Genomic DNA, 21417 nt, shown 5'->3' with positions numbered 1-21417 from the left:
TGAATCCAGTGCCATTGCTTGAGTGTCCAATAATTTTGGAAGAGCTATGTTGTCCAAAAACTGATCAATTTCTTTTTTAGATGGGTTTATTTGTGGTGAATACAACATTTTATAGAAATCCCTGAAAATGCTGTTTATTTGTATCGGTTCATATATTGTGTTCCCAGATGAATCTTGAACAGCACATATAGTTGTTTTTTCTTTATTTATTTTTAGCTGGTTTGCTAGAAATTGACCGGATTTATTACCATGTTCATAATTTTGTAGGTGTAGTCTTTGTACTAAGAATTTTTTTTTTTTTTATCAATTATCTCATTTAATTCTAGTTTTGTTTTGCGTATTTTGTTCAATGTTTCCTGATCTTGGTGGGACGCGTAGGCTTCTTCTAGTGATTTGATGTTTTTTTCCTGAATATTTTTGTTTTCTTTTTTCTTTTTATGTGATGAGAAAGAAATTATTTTACCTCTCATCACAGCTTTCCCTGCTTCCCATAGAACAGAAGCTGATGTTTCGGGAGTGTCATTATAGTCCAAATATGAAGTCCACTCTTTTTTAAAATATTTAATAAAGTCTTCATCTTTAAGTAGTGATATATTAAATCTCCAGTTTTTTCTTGGCGTAGTATTATTCTTGTGCATTAGTGTTAAAGATACAGGACCATGATCACTGACAGCTATAGGGTGAATCTCCATTGTAAAGGTAAGTTCGACAGGAAAATCCAGAGCTTACGATCACACACCACACAGGAACAGATTCTCCTCCACAACTTTCTTACAGAGATAAACATGGAGCATCTGCATAGAGGCGAGAACAGTCATTGAATTTGTAATCATATCATCAGATCTGTGGCTGTATGTTCTGGAGAGTTGGGTGAAGAGAGATGCTGAGCTGTCAACTGATGAACACCTGGTGGTGCGTTGGATCAGGTCGTAGGAAAGGATGTTGGACAGATCTGGGGTGCCTAAACGTGAGGGTGCACTTGGAGCGCCTGGCAGAGGTCCCCATCTGTATTCTCACACATTCTCGTGCATCATGAATTCTTTCTAGAATTTTATTTTTAGCATTTATTTTTATATTGTAATATTTCAATTCTTGTTGCCTTCTGACCAGTGCTGTTTTGACTGTTTTTATTGTAATAAACTACAACTCCTTGGGGTGGAAAAGGTTTGCCCTGAGTAACTGAAGGCTCTGGATGTTATAGGGCTGTCCTGGTTGACACGTTTCTACAATGTTGCATGGAGATTAGGGGTACCTCTGGATTGGCGGACCGAGGTGGTGATTCCCATCTTCAAGAAGCGGGTCAGGAGGATGGATGAGTTTCTTCCACTGACAATATGTATGTCCAGAGGCATAGATTAAACTTTTTGTGATTTCCTTACCTTAAGAGGGTTGTTTTTTAATTTTTTAGTTATAAGTTTTATTCACGACAAAATAAGTGTTTGTTGTAGAATGTGCAGCATGAAAGTAGCATGCATGTTTTGCATAGAACTGTTTTATGCATCTGCATTTCACAAAGAATGACAAATTGGTATACGGGACAACAAATAAAATCTAATGTATAGAAAAAAGATAATAGGATATGCCCATGACAATAAGAATGATAAAGGACTTCACAAAGTCAATTTATTGCTAAAGTGTGATCTTAGAAAATTGCTATTGTGCACCACACTAAACAGAACAAATTCTGTCAAAACTTACTTTTGCAAGATCCCACAAATGTTTCGCAAGATCTTGAGAGTTTTTTTCTTTGCATTTATCATGCTTCCATCAGTATCTGTAAAGCTGTACAGAGTACTGCAGCTGGTTGTTAATGAATGCAACAAAGACCACCAGATCAAAGTACACCTAGCCACGAGTGTTTCCCCTTCCACTGAGCACTATCTTCATCTCGCAAAATACATGTTCAAATTTTTTTTCTTCAATGTGCCTTGCGAGGCTCCATAACATACCTATCAATCTGTGAGCATTTCTCAGAGGCTGCAGCAACTGCAGCTTTTGAGGAAGTTGCAACAGCACATTTGTGAATTCTCACGCGTAGCCCTACAGGAACACCCACAGTTACAAATACCATAGCGACCAACATCAGTGCTACTACTGCCCACAGTTCATGTAAAGGAAACATAACGGTGTCATACAATAAACTACAGAATCAGCATTGTTGTCTGTGAAGGTTCTCAGTCATTCAGGTCATCGTAGTCAAAGGAGCTTGTAAAGAAAAGCGTCTGGACTTCTTTAAGTTGCTTGAAGACGTTTCACCTCTCATCCGAGAAGCTTCTTCACTTCATCAGCATTGTTGCACAACCGTGTATTCAATCTTGTTACCCTTCTTTAAAGTCCACCACCTGTGCTGCAAGTGAAGTTGAGGGCAACTGTGGCTCAGGGAGTTGGGAAGCACATCTGTAACCGGAAGGTTGCCGGTTCGATCCCTGGGCTCTCTGTCCTGGTCGTTGTGTCCTTGGGCAAGACACTTTACCCTACCGCCTACTGGTGATGGCGCGATATGGCAGCCTCGCTTCTGTCAGTCTGCCCCAGGGCAGCTGTGGCTACAACCGTAGTTGCCTTCACCAGTGACTGAATAGTGGCATTGTAAAGCGCTTTGGGTGCCTTGAAAAGCGCTATATAAATCCAGTCCATTATTAACACATTGGAAGTTGTGGCACTTCTCATTATTTGACGTGCACAGCCGCTCTGTGTGAGGGTCAAACATTTGTTTATTCAACACCTGTGAAGGTATCAGAAATCGGCTACTGAGAAAAAATGCATAGATAGCAAGAGAAGCAAATTAAAGCACTGCACGTGCTTTACGTGCTATGACATGCTGCACGTCATAAAACCCAGTTTCTTGATTAACATTTTTAAGAGTTAAGTTGTAATACTTTTGTGCATTATTAAAACAAATCCTAAAATTCTGTATCACTGTGCTGTTACGAGAAGGTAGCTTGAATGTAGGTATCTGGCCCTGTGTAAATCTTGAGCATGAGTGATGTTGTGGGACAGTGCACCAACTACACAGGTACAGTGGCGTGTCTAGAAAATTTTTGTTGGGGGGGCCAGGTAGGGGCACAGATTTGGAGAAGGGTGGCAGATTTAATTGGCAGATAATGTTTTAAAAAAAAATTCTACCAACCCTTAACCATAATTCAATAATCCTATAAACCTAATAACCAAATGCACTTTTAACTCTTATTAGAATGAGATTTTAACCACTACGGTGCAAAGTTTTTAGATACTGCGTTGATAAAGTACAAGAGATACAATCAGTGCTTTGTCAGTGTTTACTCAGCATTCAAGGACAGCAATATTTGCATAGTATTTTTACTGACATATACTGCACATATGTTTTGGGCAAAAACATTTTTGAATATTAAAATACGAACATTTGTAGCAAACAATTGACAAATTAGCCATTCCAATGCAAAACTTTCTCTGCCTGTTAAAAAAAGAAGATAATCTTCTCACAAACTGGTGTTTGATTTTGAAACAGGAAAAAAGTGGAGAAACAACTGAAAAGACTAATATTTGAATAAAACCTGAAAGCAAGTAAATACTTTCTATGCTGCCTTATGGTAAACTTTGGTAATATTGATAAAGAACAACACTGGCTGATGATGAAATACATTCAGCTGGCATGGTGACACTGCCAGTATAACCTGCAGGGCTGGACTGGGACAGAAAATCGGGCATTTTGACTACAGACCGACCCACCAGGTATTAAAGCCATAAAGCCTTTGAATGAAAACAAACCCTGTTGTGACAGTGATGTACAGTCTTTTTGGTATATGTATGATTTCTATACATTTTACGTCAGATAAAAACTTTGGTTGTAAGATTTAGATAATTATTTAATAAAAGCTAGATATTTTAAATGAGAATAGGAAAGAAAAGTATTTCTTTGTGCCCCCTTTCCCTGTTAATGCCCTACCTGGCCCCCTGGCAAAACTTTGCTAGACCCGCCCCTGCACAGTTACCAGCTGTCAGCTACATAAAAAAGGATCCTGGTGGGTGGTCTTCACGTTTCCCTCTCACCAGATATCCAAACCGACATCATGACCAGCAGCTTTACAGCTGTGGCTCCAGCAAACATCAGCTGATACTAGAAATTAATATTAAATAAATTCTAACAACAGCCGATCAAGCTTAAACGTGCTGCTGTTGTTTAGCGCGACATCTGCTGGTTTCGTCTTTCTGGCGCAAAGTGGGCGATAAACAAACAAGAGAGAAAAGCCGATCAGCTGATCATCGATCAGTTTCATGATTGAAGTAGCAACAGGAGAGGGAGGATGAGAGAAGAGGCAGCTGTGCAGCGTAAAGACAGAATAAATCCAGCTTTGTGTCTTTTTCCATTCTAGCTGAAGTTCGGGACAAACTGCGTCTCTTCTCAGCTCAATACGAAACGTGTAATATTTTCTCTGATTGAGGGACCATTCCATTTTTTTAAGGAGCCGTTGGCAACTCTACTAACTAACCTTATGAATAAAATAAAGTTCACTATCAGTAACATCATAGCAACCGAACAGCTGTATAAAAACTCCAAGCTGGCTAGAACGCAGTATGAGTTATTGCAACTGACAGTAAAAAGTCAGCACAACGAAAATAAACTCCACCTAAACTTAGTTCATATCTGACCCAGATAGACTGCAGGTCATAACTTCTTACCTGAAGTTCAGTTCACCTGACACTCGGACTGGCGGCTGCCTCGGGGCTCTCCTCCTGCCTCCCCTTCCCTCATCCACCTGCTGCCTCTGTGGAAGCCCCGCCATAGCCACCACCAAACAACGGAGTTATTTCTACACATCGACCTGCATCTGGCCAATCCACCACCTCTCATTGTTCATGCCCTTACAAAAATAAATAAAAAAATAAGTCAAATAAGCCCGATGGCCAGTCCAGCTATGTTAACCTGCAACCAAATCTGCAGCTCCATACAGCAATGTTACGACTTAGATTACATCTTATAACTCATAACTCTTATGTTAGCTGCCCTCAGTAGCATACTGTCTGAAATATTCCACGGCTGCAATAATTCTTTAAGTGTTATTTTTTCCTTGGTATTCTAATTTCGCCGAAGTTTACTAAACTCAACAAACTTAATATTACTTACCGGGACATTTATTCTGTCCTCATTTTCTTTCACCGAAAAATTGTTTCCTGCAGTGACGTCTTTCGTGCTTGGCTCTCCTACCTTTGCTAACGTGATGCACATAGCGCAGAAGCCGATGCTGCATTCACTTACACTCGGATATCTGAGCGTCACCGTGAAAACATAATCGGACATTTGATATTTGATTGAATTTTATTGTTTTGCCTTTGGGGTGGCACCTGGGGTGGCCAGTCTGGTTGGGGGGGTGGCCTGTGCCCCCCCAGGCCACCCCGCTGGACACGCCATTGACCATAGCCAAAGAAAGCTCGTTTATGACCAGCATCATGTAAATAAGCGCTCTGAACGTCAGCCACAAACGAAGCCGAAGAAAACGTTAGCATCATTTCCTGGTTGCTGTGCGACAAGCAACTGTAAAACTCGAAGCTCTGAACGCGGTCCTCTGTCATATAAATCTGCGAGTGGTCTCTGCGTGAGGCGAGCGGCTTTTCCCGGTGAGTGAGAGATTGAGCGTGAGGTCCGGAGAGCGCACAATGAATAAAAAGGGCTCTGAGAAAACACGCCATGTGGTAGCCTGGCTTAACAAAGCGGAGTGGGATCAGGTTCGGGACTACCTTTACTCGATGGACTCCTCTCTGCAGAGGTTTGCGTTAGAGAGGATATCGGCTTGGAGGGCCAGGTGCGCTGATAGTTTTCCCGTGGCCGTGGACTGCACAGCAGACCTCGTGCGCTGCCAGGTGCGGGACCGGTCCGGACAGCTTACCGGAGATGACTTGACCCTGATGTACGGGACGGCCCTGGTAAGATTTTTTAATCTTATCACGGAGCGCCAGCAGGGGAGAAAGGCCCCGCCGCTGAGGCAACTGGCTGGAAACTTGAACATCCCCGAGTGGGTGGTGGATCTGAGGCACGAAATCATGCATGGGACTCTTCCTTCTTTGAAATGGTGCCGAAAGGGATGTAAGGTGGTCCTGGAGTGGCTCCAGCAGGAGTTTTGGTCCAGACAGCTGGGAGGAGGCCCCGATGAGCAGCTCGTTGCCAGGCAGAAAGAAGTGGATGCCTGCAGAAACGCTCGGGAGCTGCTGATCTCTTTTGAGAAGGACCAGTACCAAGCTTTTGATGATGGGTCTCCTGAAGACAAGGGGAAGAGCTTGTGGCAGGCCCCCTTAGCAGACATGAGTTCGTTGCTGGGTGAGATCAAGCAGTTTGCACTGGGGTCCAGGGAGCTGTTGATTGATGTGCTGCTGGAAGACGGTTTTCTTGTTCCTACCATGGAGCAGCTGGAAGCATTAGGCTGTGCAACATCTGACAGTGCCAGTCCCACTGAGCCCAGAGTCCCACAAACCTTCCTGCGCTTTTGGCTGCCCCTGCTAAAGATGCTTAACTCTTCGTCTTTCATTCACCTCTTCCTGGAGAAGCTCTTTGTGGAACTGAAGCTGCTCAGCAAAGAGCCCAACGGTCACAGGTGTTTCTATATTTCTGCATGGATTTCAGAAGTCTTCCTCTGCAACAACAACAAATTTGAATATCATTTTGAGACAAGGTTGCAGAAGAAAGCCAGAATGAAGGACAGGATTTTCATCGACCGCATCAAGCTGAGGTGGCAGCAGCTTCTCTCTGCATGTCTGGATGCCCCCTGCATCAGCACACCTCACCTGATCCAGCTAGTCCTGGATGACATGGAGCATCCCCCCCCTCAGGAAACCAGAGAGAAGCTGTTCCAGCTCTGCTCCATCTACACACAGACAGAGCGCTCAGAGGCCAGCACACCTCTGCAGCAGCAGCAGCCCATATATACTGTGAGTATGCTGCTGGACCAGATGCAACACTCCTCACCGATGGACTCGGAGAGAAGTGAGGAGCGCAAATGGGCAGACGTGCAGGCTGAAAGAGCACTTGCCCTCAGACACGTAGCAGCATCCCCGGGGCCTCGGCTCCAGCCCGGCCAGCTGAGGGCCTCCTCTGGAGCAACAGCGAGCTCAACAAACTGAAATGTGGACTGAAGCTTTTTTAAGTTACTTGTGTTGTTTTTGTTACTTGTGTTATTTTTTGTTTTATGTTAAATGGTAAATGTTTTATGTTAAGCACAAGATTGTTGTTGTTGTTGTCATTCCAGCCTCCGCTGACTCTTGTTGTGCTAGAAGCAGTTTTGAAGCAAAAATACAATATTCAGAAGACAAAATGTTGTGGAATTTTAACCATGAGCACAGTGCAGGTTCAGCAGTTGTGATTGTTTCTGTCCAGTCGAGCTCGTTAACTAAACATGTTGGCAGAAGCAGAAATAAAACTTTCAGAAGACAAAATGTTCTGATTTAAAGAAGGACCAAAGGAAGGAAAGCATAGGTTTTGATTAAGTCTGATAAACTAGAATTATAATTTATTGTTACATTAAAAGGAGCAAAATGAAATAAAAAGGCTATATCAAAAACAGGTTATAACATAGGAAATGTGAGGTTTTAAAATGAAGTTAGTGTCAGCGTTTTAAGAGAGTGGTAAAATGATGAGTAACGTTGAAGAATATATATAAATACAAGTCTATAAGTCAAGAACATAATTAGGATAAGGCTTTTGATTAAAGAGTCCCAACTATGATAAGTTAGGGAGATGCAGGAAAAGGTGTTTTGTTTCCTTTGCAGAAGATCTCGGCGACCACAGGGGGTGAGGATCCTGGAGGCCCGAGGCCGGATGGACCACAAGAGAGGGTCAGAGCGAGGACACAATGTATTGCGACCTCTGGTGTACCAGAGGTCGAGAGAGGGAGTGTGGAGCAGGGAAATTATTTTACTGCTATTGTTAAATAATCGTCATCGTCACCATTGCATTAATAATATAATCTGCAGCATTGATATTGCATTCAGAGGTTTAAACAGTGTGTGTCTTTCAGAAAGACTAAGTTGCAGAAAGTTTGCATTAATGAAAGCAGAGTCTAAGTTATTCTGAGGAGCAGGTTAGACGAGGCTATTTGATGAGCCTCTGGTCTGGTGGAAGGTCAGAAGTGCAACGGGTGAGATGAGAGAGCATTTGAGGACGACATATACACACACACACTTAGTTAGAGAGAATCATTTATAGGTGAGAGGTTAGTTATGTTTACTCGCAACTGTGAAAGAGGAACAGTTTCTTGTTGTCTCGGCAAGAAAGAGGAAATACCTGGTGTGAATACGTATGAATGGACGGTGACTGGACGGACGAACTGAACTAAGGTTGGACCAACTGGACACTGAGGTAAAGACTGGACTAAGGCTAAGCACATGACTGATGACTGTTCTGTTTTAAGTTCATTTTCATGACATAGATTGGATCATGAGTGGGGAAAACTGAGCATTTTTAGTTTTGTACATTATTTTGACACATGAAATGTGTCAAAATAAAGGGGGGATTTAAGGTTTAAGTTGAAATGGGTTTAGGATCATTTTAGGACTTTTGGGGTGTTTGATGATTTAGATATGGTAAAACTGAGGCAGACATTGTTATTTTCATGTTTAAGTTGAAGGATTAAAATGAACTGAATCCTGGTTAGAAGATAAACTCTTTACACACATAAAGAGCATTTAGATTAAGTAAAGTTAATATAAAGGATAGAGCCCAGAACATGATATCTTGAACCAACTTTGAATAATTAAGGGAACATTAGATGAACACAGTAGATTAGTGAGGTGTACCAGAGAGAGGCTTTTTGTTTTCTATCCTTTACAGGAGAACATTCCAGTAACACAGCGACCACAGGGGTGGCAAGAATCTCCAGTTTCGCAAACAGGTCACATCTGGATTACACGCTGTGGACAGGGCGACCCCGGAGGCAAAGGTGGTGTGGCTGAAGGTGCTCAAACGCAAGTGGAAGGAGCCACGCTGGACTGGTCCATACGAGGTCGTTGCCAGGACAACTACAGCATTCCAACTGAAAGGGAAGGGCGACACCTGGTATCACTGGTCGCAGTGTGCACCAGCACATGAGAGCTTGGTTGAGGAAGAGGCTTCAACCAACACAGGTGTCAACAAACAGAGGCAGAATAAACCCTCTCACCTGTGCAACAGGCCATTCAGTAGTCCACCTGGAAGGCTGAAGAAAGAAGAGCAGCAGCGGAGAAGGTCGTCACGCCATCAGAAAGGGGCAGTGATAAGTTAAAGGCTCCACAAAGAGGGGAGTTTCAGTCCAGAATCTAAAATCTATATAACAAGTCTAGAATACAAAGTTTATATAACATGATGCAAACAACCGAATCAGAGACACGTAATGGGAAGAAACGTATTAAAATGTTCCTTACAACTACATGTGTATTATATGCGATAATAGTAACCATGGCTCTGTTGTCTTTTGTCTGTATTTTGCAAGGCACTCCGGACCCCTTGTCTGAACACGGAGGCCAGTCCAGCCCAGCAGTTCCTGAGACTGTAGGTCCTAAAACAGGATCGCTAGAAAGACAAAAGCGCGAGGGGTCAGGTAAAGGTGATGAATGTCTCAGCAGAAATAATGGCATAGAGTTGAACTATGTTAAAGGGTCTACCAGCTCATTCATGTTAGATTTGTGTGACGTCATTAAATGTACAGGAGCCAGTAGTAGATGGAAAGTGTCAGACAACAGTGGGACCATTTATGCCAAAACAAGATAACTATGCATGTTTTAAGTTCTCTACTGATAATGAAAAGTACAAGGTGGGAGAGATCGATCCAACTTGGTGTGCCGTCACACTTCAGGGACGAACCACCAACAATGTAAGCGGCCCTAGCACGGTAATTGGAACCTGGGCAGGAAGTGGGCTCTATTATTATTGTGGGGAAAATACTCTGTTGGTTCATGTTCCTATAGGAAGCGTAGGGACATGTGCGATGGTGCGATTAGGAGCTCCACTCATGCTGATTGGGAATCAGGTAAAGGCTATTCCACAACGCAACACACGTACTCTAGCCGCCAGACGTCTGAGACATGTTTTGGTCAAAAGAGGGACCCAAGGTACACATGCTTATGATCCTCGCCTGAACTCGCCTAGGGGAGTTCCAGACGAATATAAGCTGGTGAATCCGATAGCTGCAGGATTTGAGAGTATATTCCTTTGGGTAACACCTAATAAGAATGTTGACCGCATTAACTATGTTCATTACAATCTGCTGAGACTTTCTAACCTAACCAGGGACGCCATGATGGGGTTCGCAGAACAATTGGGTCCAAGTTCTCTGATGGGAGTTCAAAATAGGATGGCGCTTGACATGTTATTGGCAGAGAGGGGAGGTGTGTGCTCGATGTTTGGAGATATGTGCTGCACGTATATCCCCAATAATACTGCCCCAGGTGGCTCAGTAACCCGAGCTCTGCAGGGCCTGAAAACTTTGTCTAAAACCATGCATGAGCACTCAGGGGCCTGTTCTTCGTACCGCGCTAAGTGAGTTAGCTGGATGAGATTGTTGACGATTTCGCGTGATCCTGGATCGTTCGGTTCCCCGAAGCCCATCCGGGACTTGCTGTCATAGCAACAGAGCCGTAAGCGTAAACCTGCTGGGGAGCAGGTTTACTTTATGTAAACAGGATTAGATCGCGGCCACGCAGGTATGTCCGCGTCATTCATACGAAAGCAACAGCGATATTCCACCACTGTTTCACCATAAATAAATAACATCAATGTAACTAAAGATAATGCAGCACTTGATCCTTTTATTGATTTCACACAGATACATACAGGTCATTCCCTAAAAAAGGGAAATGTACTATTAACATTCTATTACATGTATGTGATTATTACAGATGTAATTCATATTTCAGAGTAGTAATTGTAAATTACTTCGTGTAATCAAGATGAGAGACCACGGCTATAAAAGCGAAGGTGGATTTGGGAAGTCTGTCGCAGTCATATCCTGTCCGTTTACGCGAGCAACCCATTGCGGAAGGTGCAAGATTGATAAGGAGAGTCCTCAGAATTCAGCGTATATTGCGGGACAGACAGGATCCTTTAGCTCAGCGCGACAGTGTGCTCATAGAGAGATATCGATTTTCCCGTGAGGGTATTATTCACTTAACCAACTTGTTGACGAGGGGGTGCAGGACCACCACCTGTCTTTTTTTTTGCTCTGCCCTTTTCTTGGTTGCTGTTATGAACAAACAAACAGAGTATTCCAGGGTCTCTTTCCAAGAGACGACAAGCAATATAAGTGATAAATATTACCATTCTGTAGAATATTCTTATATTTCACTTTTACTTGTTCCCATGTTCTAGTGGGTCCTGTTGTGGCTCTAATGTGAAAGGGGATATAATATAACATATTATAATATAATATAATGTAATATAATATTGGATAATATGGTGTGATATGATAAATCTACCCTACCGCCTACTGGTGTTGGCCAGAGGGGCCGATGGCGCAATATGGCAGCCTGGCTTCTGTCAGTCTGCCCCAGGGCAGCTGTGGCTACAACCGTAGCTGCCTCCACCAGTGTGTGAATGTGAGAGTGAATGAATAGTGGCATTGTAAAGCGCTTTGGGTGCCTTGAAAAGCGCTATATAAATCCACTCCATTATTATTGTTATTATTGAATTACTTACGAGTTTGATTTGTCAGCAACTTTCTGCCAGCCCTCTCTCCTTGCTTTTGCAGCCTTTGCAGTGTTCCCTTGCGTTTTAATTAAACTCTGAAACTCCTGAAATCCCTCACTCAAGAGTTCTTGCTCTGCTGCCGAAAAATACCGAGCGCGCTCCTTTGACATTTTCGCCGACCAATCAAAGGGTTGCCGATCAATGTTTCTACTATCGATGCGTAGCCCCTGTTGGGCCACCCAGTGATCTCACATTACTTCATCCAGCTGTACTAATCGTCAACAACAGGTGTGTTCGGGGAACCGGAATAGCGAGCTCAGAGTTAGCGCGATGATTTGGTCTTGGATGTTTCATTTGATCTTGGATGTAGTAAGCGACGTACGAAGCACAGGGCCCAGGTATTGAAAACCCGCTGGCATCCTGGATGACATCTGTGTTTGGACAATGGTGTGGCTATATCAGTGATGTGCTCATTGGCTGTATTTTTGGGAATATTGGTCATCGCTGGTTGTTGTATCATTCCTTGTGTCAGAGGATTGTTGGTAAAGATAGTGGCGAGGGTTACGAACCCTGGCTGGGTTGAGGGCATCTACCAGATGAACCTGGAACCCATAGAGTGGGGCAGGGAGTGATACAACATGAAGTATGGTGACATTCCTGTGGGAATGTCAAAAGAGGGAATGTTGGGATTCAGAGATTCTTTTATTACTACCATATAATTTGCCTTATGAAGAATGTATTAATAACATGTTTCACAGTATCACTTATCAGTAATATTTCTTACAGGGTTTATATTGCATTGAATATGTCTGTCATCACATTGACCTTTCTATTTTATAGGTTGAGTTCATTTTATACACAATGCATAAATGTGCTTGGTTAAGAGTTGATGTTCCAGTCTAGAAGGTTTTAAGCTTCACTGGTGAGAGTGTCCAGATGATACATGTTGAGGGGAGATGAGAACATAGCAGGTTAATTGCATGCATGCTTACAATACACATAGTCAGGTTTGAGTGAAGGCCTAAGCGTCTTCTACTCCAGTCTGAGACTGGCTGCTAAAGTACTTTACTTAGTGATTAATGACGAGGGTCCAATTATTAGCTCTCAGAAATGCTAAGACCTGAAGTTATTACCTTAAAAGGCAAGTAATGAAGAAAGGAGAAGTTATATGTCAGTTTATAGTTATTAAAAGTATATGTGATGTACCCTTGTTTGCACGAATTGAACTTTTGTCCATCTGTCACCCTGTATTTTTGAACTGTATTGACGTAGGTGTGATATGTTATCCTATAAAACCAGAACCCAGTGTATTTTTGTCAGAGCAACCCATTCTGTATGCTGACGGCTGGTTGTTCTCCTGTGATAATAAAACTCATCGTTTGATTGCACTTTTCCGGAGCCTCCGTTGTTTTTTGTCTGGTCTGAAGTTGATCGATTTCGCAACAGTATGCACAAATATGACCCAAGATGGGACTCGCCAACCTGGATTGACTCAATAGGAGTTCCCAGGGGAGTTCCAGATGAGTATAAGTTAGTTAATCAGATAGCGGCCGGCTTTGAAAGTGTGTTTCTATGGATAACTCCGAATAAAAATGTCGATCGCATTAACTATGTCCATTATAATGTGTTGAGACTCTCTAATCTCCCTAGGGACGCGGTAGAAGGCCTTGCGGAACAATTAGGCCCGACGTCGTTAATGGGAATCCAGAATCGAATGGCCCTGGACATGTTGTTGGCTGAGAAAGGTGGTGTCTGTGCCATGTTTGGGGACATGTGTTGCACGTTCATACCCAACAATACTGCACCAGACGGTACGGTTACTAGGGCGCTTGAGAGTCTGAAAATGTTATCTAAAACCATGCATGAGCAATCAGGTGTGAACACTGGACCGGGAGACTGGTTCACGTCTGTCTTTGGGCAATGGAAGAGTGTTGTTATGTCTGCCATGTTTTCTTTTGTTGTTTTTCTTGTCATATTGATGATTGGATGTTGTCTCATCCCTCTGGTCCGGCGGCTTTTAGTAAAGATGCTGGAGAGAGCCCTGAGCTCAGGCTCAGCAGGTTCAGCTGCGCCGGAGTCCATGATGCCTTTGAGGGAGATTGTAGGCTGGACGGAGGAGTGAGACAAATCCTGGTGTAAGTTGGGCTCGCAAGCGAGCCCAAGAGGAGGAGTTGTCAAGAAAAACATGTAATTTCACTGCCATTATTTCATTATTATTTCATTAGTCTGCATCACTTAGTATCAGTTGATCATCACCATTATCATGTATCATTTATCATTTAGTAAATCTGCTTAATCTTGTATTCCAGAGCACGCAGAATAAGACACATTCCTCTGTAATATTCTATTATGCAAAAACCACCAGCATCTCTGTGGCTCCAGGCGGCCCAAAGTAAAGTCAGATGAGGACAGCGACCTTTTGTTGGCCTGGACAGACAATCTCACAAACTGCACACTCGGACACACAATTGTTTAGACCAGATGTTTTCCCTCATCCATATCTGGGAACATAAAGCCTGAGAAAGTGTTAGGTTTCTGAGAAGCTGAGTTCTAGGAAATGTTCTGACGTCATATTAGGCTATAAAGCTTTCTGTAACGAGCAGAGAAGATCGAAGACCGGCTTCCCACACTGTATAACTGTGTGTGTTTAATAAATCACTTTTTGGACACTTCTGGGGACTCTGTCTGTGCTTATTTTTCCTTCCAAATAAAAAGAACCTTTACAAAAGAACTGTGCATTTCGTGTTGTTAAGACTGTTTCATCTGGGACCATTTTGCAATCTAACGCAAGCTTAATTAAGGATTCTGTTTGTTTTATTCCTTCTAAGCCCAAATGAATTTCTTGTGAATCTGTCTACTGTGAGCCTGGTGATTTTGTTACTGATGCCTGACTGCCAACTGTATAAAACAAAAAACTACACACAATATTCGAAGCACATAGCGCACAGTCGTAAATTCACCCTAATTTTGGTATGATCTGAGCTCAGGCACTGGGTGACTGAGCATAGCACTTACGCATGTGAGCGAGGGGGGAGAAACTGCTGCAGGAGAAGCGTAGACAGGCAGACAGAGGAGAGCTTAAGTTTGACCAGGTACCAAAGCAAATCATTCATACTGTACAAATAATGTAAATATGACGGTGTATCACAAAAGATTGATATCAAACTGATCACTTGACCCATATTACGTTACTTGCTCTTGGAGTGAATCAACAAATGGGGAAATGAAAATCCGAACAACAACAATGATGTTTTTTTAGAGAGTCTTAGCTTACATGTGTGTTTATTTCATATTTTCAGTTGTTTCCCTCCACGGCTAAACAAAGCACTGTAATCGGTTTCAGTTATGTACTGATGAACACAACAATTGACATAAGTGGCTTCTTTCAAAGAAAAAACTCAGGTAGATTTTATTTTATATATTATGCTTTGTATGTTGTTCAGTATATTTCTATGCAAAACAAGAGGAATTTCAATACACAGCAGTATATTCACAGCTGAAACCAGATATTTACATACACTTTAGGGAAAAAACATAAAAACATTTTTTTTTCTGTTAAACATCAATTTAGAGTGAACTTGCAACTAGAAGATCACTGGCTGCTCTCTGCCCAGCATGGAGGTCACTGCAAACTCTCGGTACCTCAGCAGAACTGGCAATATCATCAAGGACTACTCTCACCCCAGCAACCAACTGTTTGAACTATTACCGTCAGGCCGACGGTACAGGTCACATAAAACCAGGACAAACAGATTCAGGGATAGCTTCTTTCCCAGAGCTATCACCGTAGTAAATAAGAACAAAAACAATTGAACCTATTCCATACCGTCACTGTCATTATATTATGCTGCTATTCATACTGTCATTATATTAATGCTGCTATCCTGTATATATTGTACAAACTATTGTTTGAGTACTTACGATTGTTTTTTTGTACTTTTTATATTTTACATTTATATTTATTATTGAAACTTGCACCAAGGGAGTGGCACTCCAATTTCGTTGTACTCTGTACAATGACAATAAAGGCTATTCTAACTTGTTTTGTTTTAGATAAATAAATATTGAAATATCTTTTGAATTAGTTAAATGTCAGAATATAGAGAGAGAGAGAGCTGTCTATTATTTATCACTTTCATCAAATTTAGGAGTACATATACACTAAGTTTATTGTTAATTAAGAAGAAAACTGCAGATGATTGCATTCTGATCTTAAGCAGCCTCTGATAGGTTAGTAGAGTCGGATTTTTTAGTAGAGTCCTCTGTCCTCTGCTGGATGTGTTGGAGAACACTTTCAGCCCTCTGAGGACTGCATACCACTGCCTGAGCCAAGCCAATGTGCCACTAAGCTCCAGCCAGTGTCCACACTGCCAGAGGTCTCCACACATGCTGGTTCGGTGTCTGTCTCCGCTGAAGGGTCAGAGGAACCCGTTTGAGCTGTCTGTCTCGGCTGGAGGGCCCAAGGGGCCCATTCAGCCACCTGTCTATGCTGAAGGGTCAGAGACCTGTTCGGCCTCCTGTCTCCTTTATAGTCGAAAAAGATGTGCTCCTGGTGCACTGGCCATTGCTGCTACTCAAATCGAGCGTGGACCTGGACCTCCAGCAGGCCCCGGGGACCTACGTCACACCTTGCTCTTGTCTCCCTTACAGCTGAAAAAGGTCCATGCTTGTGCCCTGGCCCTTCTGAAATTCCCTCTCCATTTAGCCGAGGCAGAGAGTCGGCCTCCTGTCTCCTTTACGGTCGAAAAAGATGTGCTCCTGGGCGCGCTGGCCCTGCTGCTACTCACATCGGGCATGGACCTGGACCTCCAGCAGGCCCCGGGGACCCACATCCTCCCCTGCTCTACTCCCCCACTAGCTTCTTCTCTTGCAGTTACCCTCCACCACATATCCAGCACATATCCAGCTAACCCTAACCCACTACAATTCGTCCTGATTGTAGCACAAGTGGAACCAATAAGCAGGATTCATTGGCAAGCAGACAACCAGTTCCAACTACTGGGAAGAACCAGTGCGATGCATTTTGTGGTACGCGTCGTGGTAGCTCCTGCTAGGATTTAGGACAGACCTGAGGCTGATGAGAAGGATCTGGGTGTTGCAGGGCCGTCCTGGCTGACACGGCGCTGCGTGAAGCTCTGGGATGCTGCCTCTGGACTGGCACACTGGGGTGGTGGTTCCCCTGTTTAAAGACCTAGACCTGAGCGTGTGCTCCAACTGTCACACTCCTCAGCCTCCTCTATGCCAGGTTGTGTCTGTCAGTCAGGCCTCTGATTCAGGAGGAAGCAGTTTGTGTCCTGGTCATGATCACTGGAGCAGCTTGTTATCCTCTCGACTGCAGGGTCTGTGGGAGTTTGCACAACCAGTCTACATGTGGTTTGTGAGGCTTCTACTTTTGTAGGATCTTCATCTTACAGTACAAAGAGCCTTTGCTGCAGCTGTTGTTGTGTTTTGGCGCCTCATGGATAACTTTTCATGTCATTTGAGTTTCAGGCTTGTTGGTGTTGCTGAGCTGTGTGCATCGTCTGCGTGGGTGTCAGCATAATGGGGCTCATATTAAAATGACTTTACAGTCACAGAGAAAAACTTTAAAACACAAAATCAACACTTTGAACCATCGTGGAAACTACGTGTCCTTACTTGTCATCAAATGATGAGTGTGCGTCCTCACCAGGTGTCACAATCATGTGTATCAAAACGTGTGTAACTGTTAAACAGCAAAATGTGTTAAAGCTGAAAGTCTGACTGTTCAAAGGTGAAACTACAAACACTTGTACATATACAGCTCCCTCCATAATGGCCTGAGGAAAACCAAAGACCTGATGTGATTTCATGTTTTCTTTGTTTCACAGTTTAAAAGTTTGTGGTTCTGTTCTCAGACCTTTGTCACTCACATGTTGTGCATCAGCTGTTTATGTCACTGTGCAGCCAAACTAACTCCCCTCATGTGTTTCCTTTGCAGCTGCTCCTCTGGATAGCATTGAGTCCCTGGCTGCCTACTACGTGAGCTGCGTCAGGCAGGTGCAGCCGGACGGCCCGTACAGAGTCGCTGGATATTCTTCTGGTGCCTGTGTAGCATTTGAAATGTGCTCTCAGCTGCAGACCCAGAATCAGCCTGTGGAGTTCCTGTTTCTCTTTGATGGCTCACATTCATATGTGGCAGCGTACACACAGGTCAGAGAAACACTCGCGCATCTTTATTTCATGTATATGCTGTATAGCGTGTGTGATGTTGGTTTTGAAGGATGAGCTCTGGTCACATGATCTGCATGTGAACAGGTTTAACTGTGTTTTTGATTTGCAGAGCTACAGAGCCAAGCTAACACCCGGCAACGAGTCTGAGGCTGAGACTGAAGCCTTGTGTGCCTTCATCCAGCAGTTCACTGGCATTGAATACAACAAGGTATACTGTCTCTGACCCACAGGTTCACACACAAGTATTCCTTTATGTGGCATCAGCGTTAAAGGCCACACAACCTGAGCTTTTGCCTCACGGCGCCTGTAAGGTAAAGATGGTGACTGTAACACAGTCTGGAGCTGCTGTTCCAGCACAGTCTGTGTGTGGTGCAGGTTTGACTCAACAATGATGTGATGTTTGGAGCTGTTATGGAGACTAAAGTAAAACATGCGGTTAAATCAAACCTTCGTACAGTTTCTCACTGAAAGCTGACATTTGTAACTCCTGAATATCAAAACATCTTCATTTTGCATTTTCATATACATAAGATCTGTGATGTTCATTAATTATGTGTCACTTACTTTTCTGAAAACAACAATATCTCCGCGAGCACGCGGTAACGTTTGCTATGAACTTACAGTCGTCTCCATGGTTACATCCTACAGCTTTTGGAGACTCTGCTCCCGCTGTCAGACCTGAATGCACGCGTCAGTGTGGCCGTGGACCTAATCACCTCCGCTCACAAGGACATCGACCGAGACTCACTGCACTTTGCAGCCTCCGCCTTCTACTACAAGCTAAAGGCTGCTGATGCATATGTACCTACTGCAAAATACCACGGCAGCGTGAAGCTGCTGCGCGCCGAAACCAGCAGCGAATATGAGCAAAACCTGGGAGCTGACTATAAGCTCAGCGAGGTACCGATGCACATTTACATCAGTCTGTAGTACTTATCTTCACTGTGCGTGTGTGCGCTTGTGTGTGTTTCTATAAACTCTGTCTGAGCCTTCCAATGTTCAAACTGTGTACTGCGTCTTTCTTCAGGTCTGTGATGGCGAGGTGTCGGTCCACGTCATCAAGGGAGATCACCACACTTTCCTAGAAGGCGCGGGGGCGGAGTCTATCAAGAACATCATTCATAACTCGCTGGCTGAGCGAGCTGTCAAACCAAGGGAGGGTTAAACATCCACCGTCTCTTCACCCTAATTCCTCAGCTTTCCCCAAACTAGACTGTAAATGTGTCGTTATAGGAAGTGTTTGCACTGCTTATGTTTACACGCTACTGTTATCCTAATATCCCAAATGTTAATGGTTAGTGAACCAGTCGACATCCCATCATCTCACAGCTCCATCGATTCCAACTGCAAGTTTTGTTTTTTGTTGCCATATGTTGTTGTTTGCAGAAGTTCATCCCACAACAAAATAACGTGGTTAAAAAATTAATGTAACAAAGTAACAAACACTGACACATTGATTGAATCCTGAATTACATAACATCACTCAAATTGGTGTTTCTGCTCATGCAGACATCAGTAGACAGGCAAACGCGCTGCGACCAGCCTGATGAGCGACTGTGGAGGGAGGGCTGACCCTGCAGCCGTGTTTCTGCACACTAACTACTCGTAACACAAGTTGGAGGCATTTCTTTATTTTGTGATATTTGTTTACTTTTCAGTCATGTGACCACACAGTCATCAGTTACAGTGGCAACCAGCAAATGTTTACGTTGTCAATAAGTTCACAACAAATTAAGTGTTTCATAAACTGTGTTTTAACAATGACACTCGTGTTACTGTAATTTACAGACCAGTTATTTCACTAATTCAGAAGAAAAACTGCTTCTCTTCATGATGGACTGTGTCAAACACACGCTGTTGTTCTGACAGACGCCTGTGACAGAGGCGTCGCTAAGGACCAAATGTGTCTCTTCAGAGGTTAATCAGAGATGTGAATGATCACTGTAACAGTGAGATCATATTTACTGATGTAACCTCTGAGAAACTGTTTCCTTTTAAAGGCTTTGGTCCAGAGATCTAAAACCTCAGCAAATAATCCAAACCTGAGTACAACAGCTGGCCTGAGACCTGTGATTGGGTCAGTGAAGGAAGCTGCTGATTGGAGATGAATGTGCTGAGGAGTCACAGTACGATGGACGTGACAATAAAGGCCTCTGTGTTTTATTGTAACATTTCTGTTATGTTTTGTAGGACTAATAAGGGCCTCAACAGTCGCTCAGTGTTTTCCTTCATTGTAACGAGCCTGTCCCGTTGGATCTATGATTCCTGTGCTTTTGTTGTCGTTACTATTTCTGATCATTTATCTTGTAAATATAGTTTTTGGGTTTTGTTTTTTAGAGGATGGGTCAGTTTATCAGGGACTGAAACACAAATCCTGTTGGCCCAGAAAATTCTTAGTCGCTGTTGGCGCCACCCGACCGTTTAGTTCAGACCATTAAAGTAACGACTGGTTCTATATGACACTTTTCTACATGCAACAAAGGTGGTGATGGAAGGAGGAGAACAAACTTTTTTGTCTGTATTTAATAGCACAATGAAGACCAGACAGCAAAGCAGGGAGGGAGAAATAAAGGGCCTCAGGTCAGAGTTGAACCCGGCCGCAGCATTTACCCCATGACCAGGTGACGTGGTCACCCGCCCGACCCTTACGCACAGCAGTATTTCACTTCAGCTACCAGGAGTATGTGGGTCGAGCATGCAGACTGAACTTTAGCTGCATGTTAGAAAGCCGAGTTTATGAATGAAGGCTAGAACAAATGTCCCGGCTGAAGGAGGAGGGGCTGCAGAGGTGTATAAACACAGGTGGGCGGGGCAGGGCTAGTGTGCAGGATGACTCAGTGACCTACACTGACCCGTGTTGGTGAACATTTTGTTAAAGTTAAATGTTTTCAAGCTGACAAGTAAATTATCCAGCGAGCTAAGTTGAGCTGACCGACGTGCAGTAAGGTTTTCATGCTCTTCACTAACAGCTGATCGCTGAGAATATATCAACAGTAATAATGTCCTGTAATTCCCACGGCTCTGTATGTCACACCTGCGTATGCTTCCCCATCACATTCATCACCTGTTCCTCTGGTGTCTCTGATTGGAGCACGCAGGTGTGTGGAGCAGAGTGAAATCACACACCTAATGCTGTTTTATTCAACCTGGATCTTGGAAGTTTTGATTAACATCAGTGTCAAACATGAACTAACTCTTTGTCCCCTTCAACATTACATGTTGTTTTTTGAAGTAACAGGTTCAGTGATCTTAAAAGGCTGCGGTAACGTGTCGCTGATAAAACACTGAGTCATTTTCAAATTATTCACTTTAGTTCAATTCAGCTTTATTGTTTTATGTGAAAGTCTCCATCCTGTGTCCTTCACTTATCTTTATCCCAGGTGTGAATTGTTCACAGGACTTAAAAGAAGGACGTGTCTGTGGAAAAGGCTCCGGCCAACCTAAACTCCTCCCTCATCAGGACACAGAAGAGCCGCTGAGGCAGCGCCTTGGAGTACGCTGCTGGTCGCGGCACACAGGTGCGCAACAAGATCTCCCGGCCTGCTGGAGGAGGGAAGTCTGGTACTCTGCTGCTTCCCCCAGTTTGCTTCTTGTCAGATCCC

The 21417-nt window shown here is 43.5% G+C and overlaps 1 protein-coding gene and 1 pseudogene across 1 annotated transcript; both read left to right on the top strand.

Annotated features, from left to right (window-relative positions):
- Positions 1-3022: 3022 nt before the first annotated feature.
- Positions 3023-11411, top strand: LOC146656958 (ribosomal biogenesis protein LAS1L-like; annotated as a pseudogene).
- Positions 11412-17659: 6248 nt separating this feature from the next.
- Positions 17660-20028, top strand: LOC146656957 (fatty acid synthase-like). Its single transcript, XM_085424740.1, has 4 exons — positions 17660-17794; positions 17925-18023; positions 18464-18715; positions 18843-20028. The coding sequence occupies exons 1-4, from the start codon at positions 17705-17707 to the stop codon at positions 18978-18980; spliced, it is 579 nt and encodes a 192-aa protein (XP_085280866.1). The 5' UTR covers positions 17660-17704; the 3' UTR covers positions 18981-20028.
- The last annotated feature ends 1389 nt before the right edge of the window (positions 20029-21417 follow it).

This window comes from Rhamphochromis longiceps, linkage group LG12 (genome assembly GCF_057381845.1).
Source record: "Rhamphochromis longiceps isolate RC_006_pf linkage group LG12, R_longiceps_female_GT1.1, whole genome shotgun sequence".
Lineage (NCBI taxonomy): Eukaryota > Metazoa > Chordata > Actinopteri > Cichliformes > Cichlidae > Rhamphochromis > Rhamphochromis longiceps.
Note: the sequence above shows the minus strand (reverse complement) of the source record. Positions and strands in the feature narration are given on the sequence as shown.

Excerpts from the sequence above, each read along its gene's own strand:
- LOC146656957 (XM_085424740.1), top strand. The coding sequence starts at position 17,705 with ATGTGCTCTCAGCTGCAGACCCAGAATCAGCCTGTGGAGTTCCTGTTT. Across the intron at positions 17,795-17,924 it reads ATGTGGCAGCGTACACACAG|AGCTACAGAGCCAAGCTAAC; the intron begins GTCAGAGAAACA and ends TTTGATTTGCAG. Across the intron at positions 18,716-18,842 it reads CTGACTATAAGCTCAGCGAG|GTCTGTGATGGCGAGGTGTC; the intron begins GTACCGATGCAC and ends GTCTTTCTTCAG.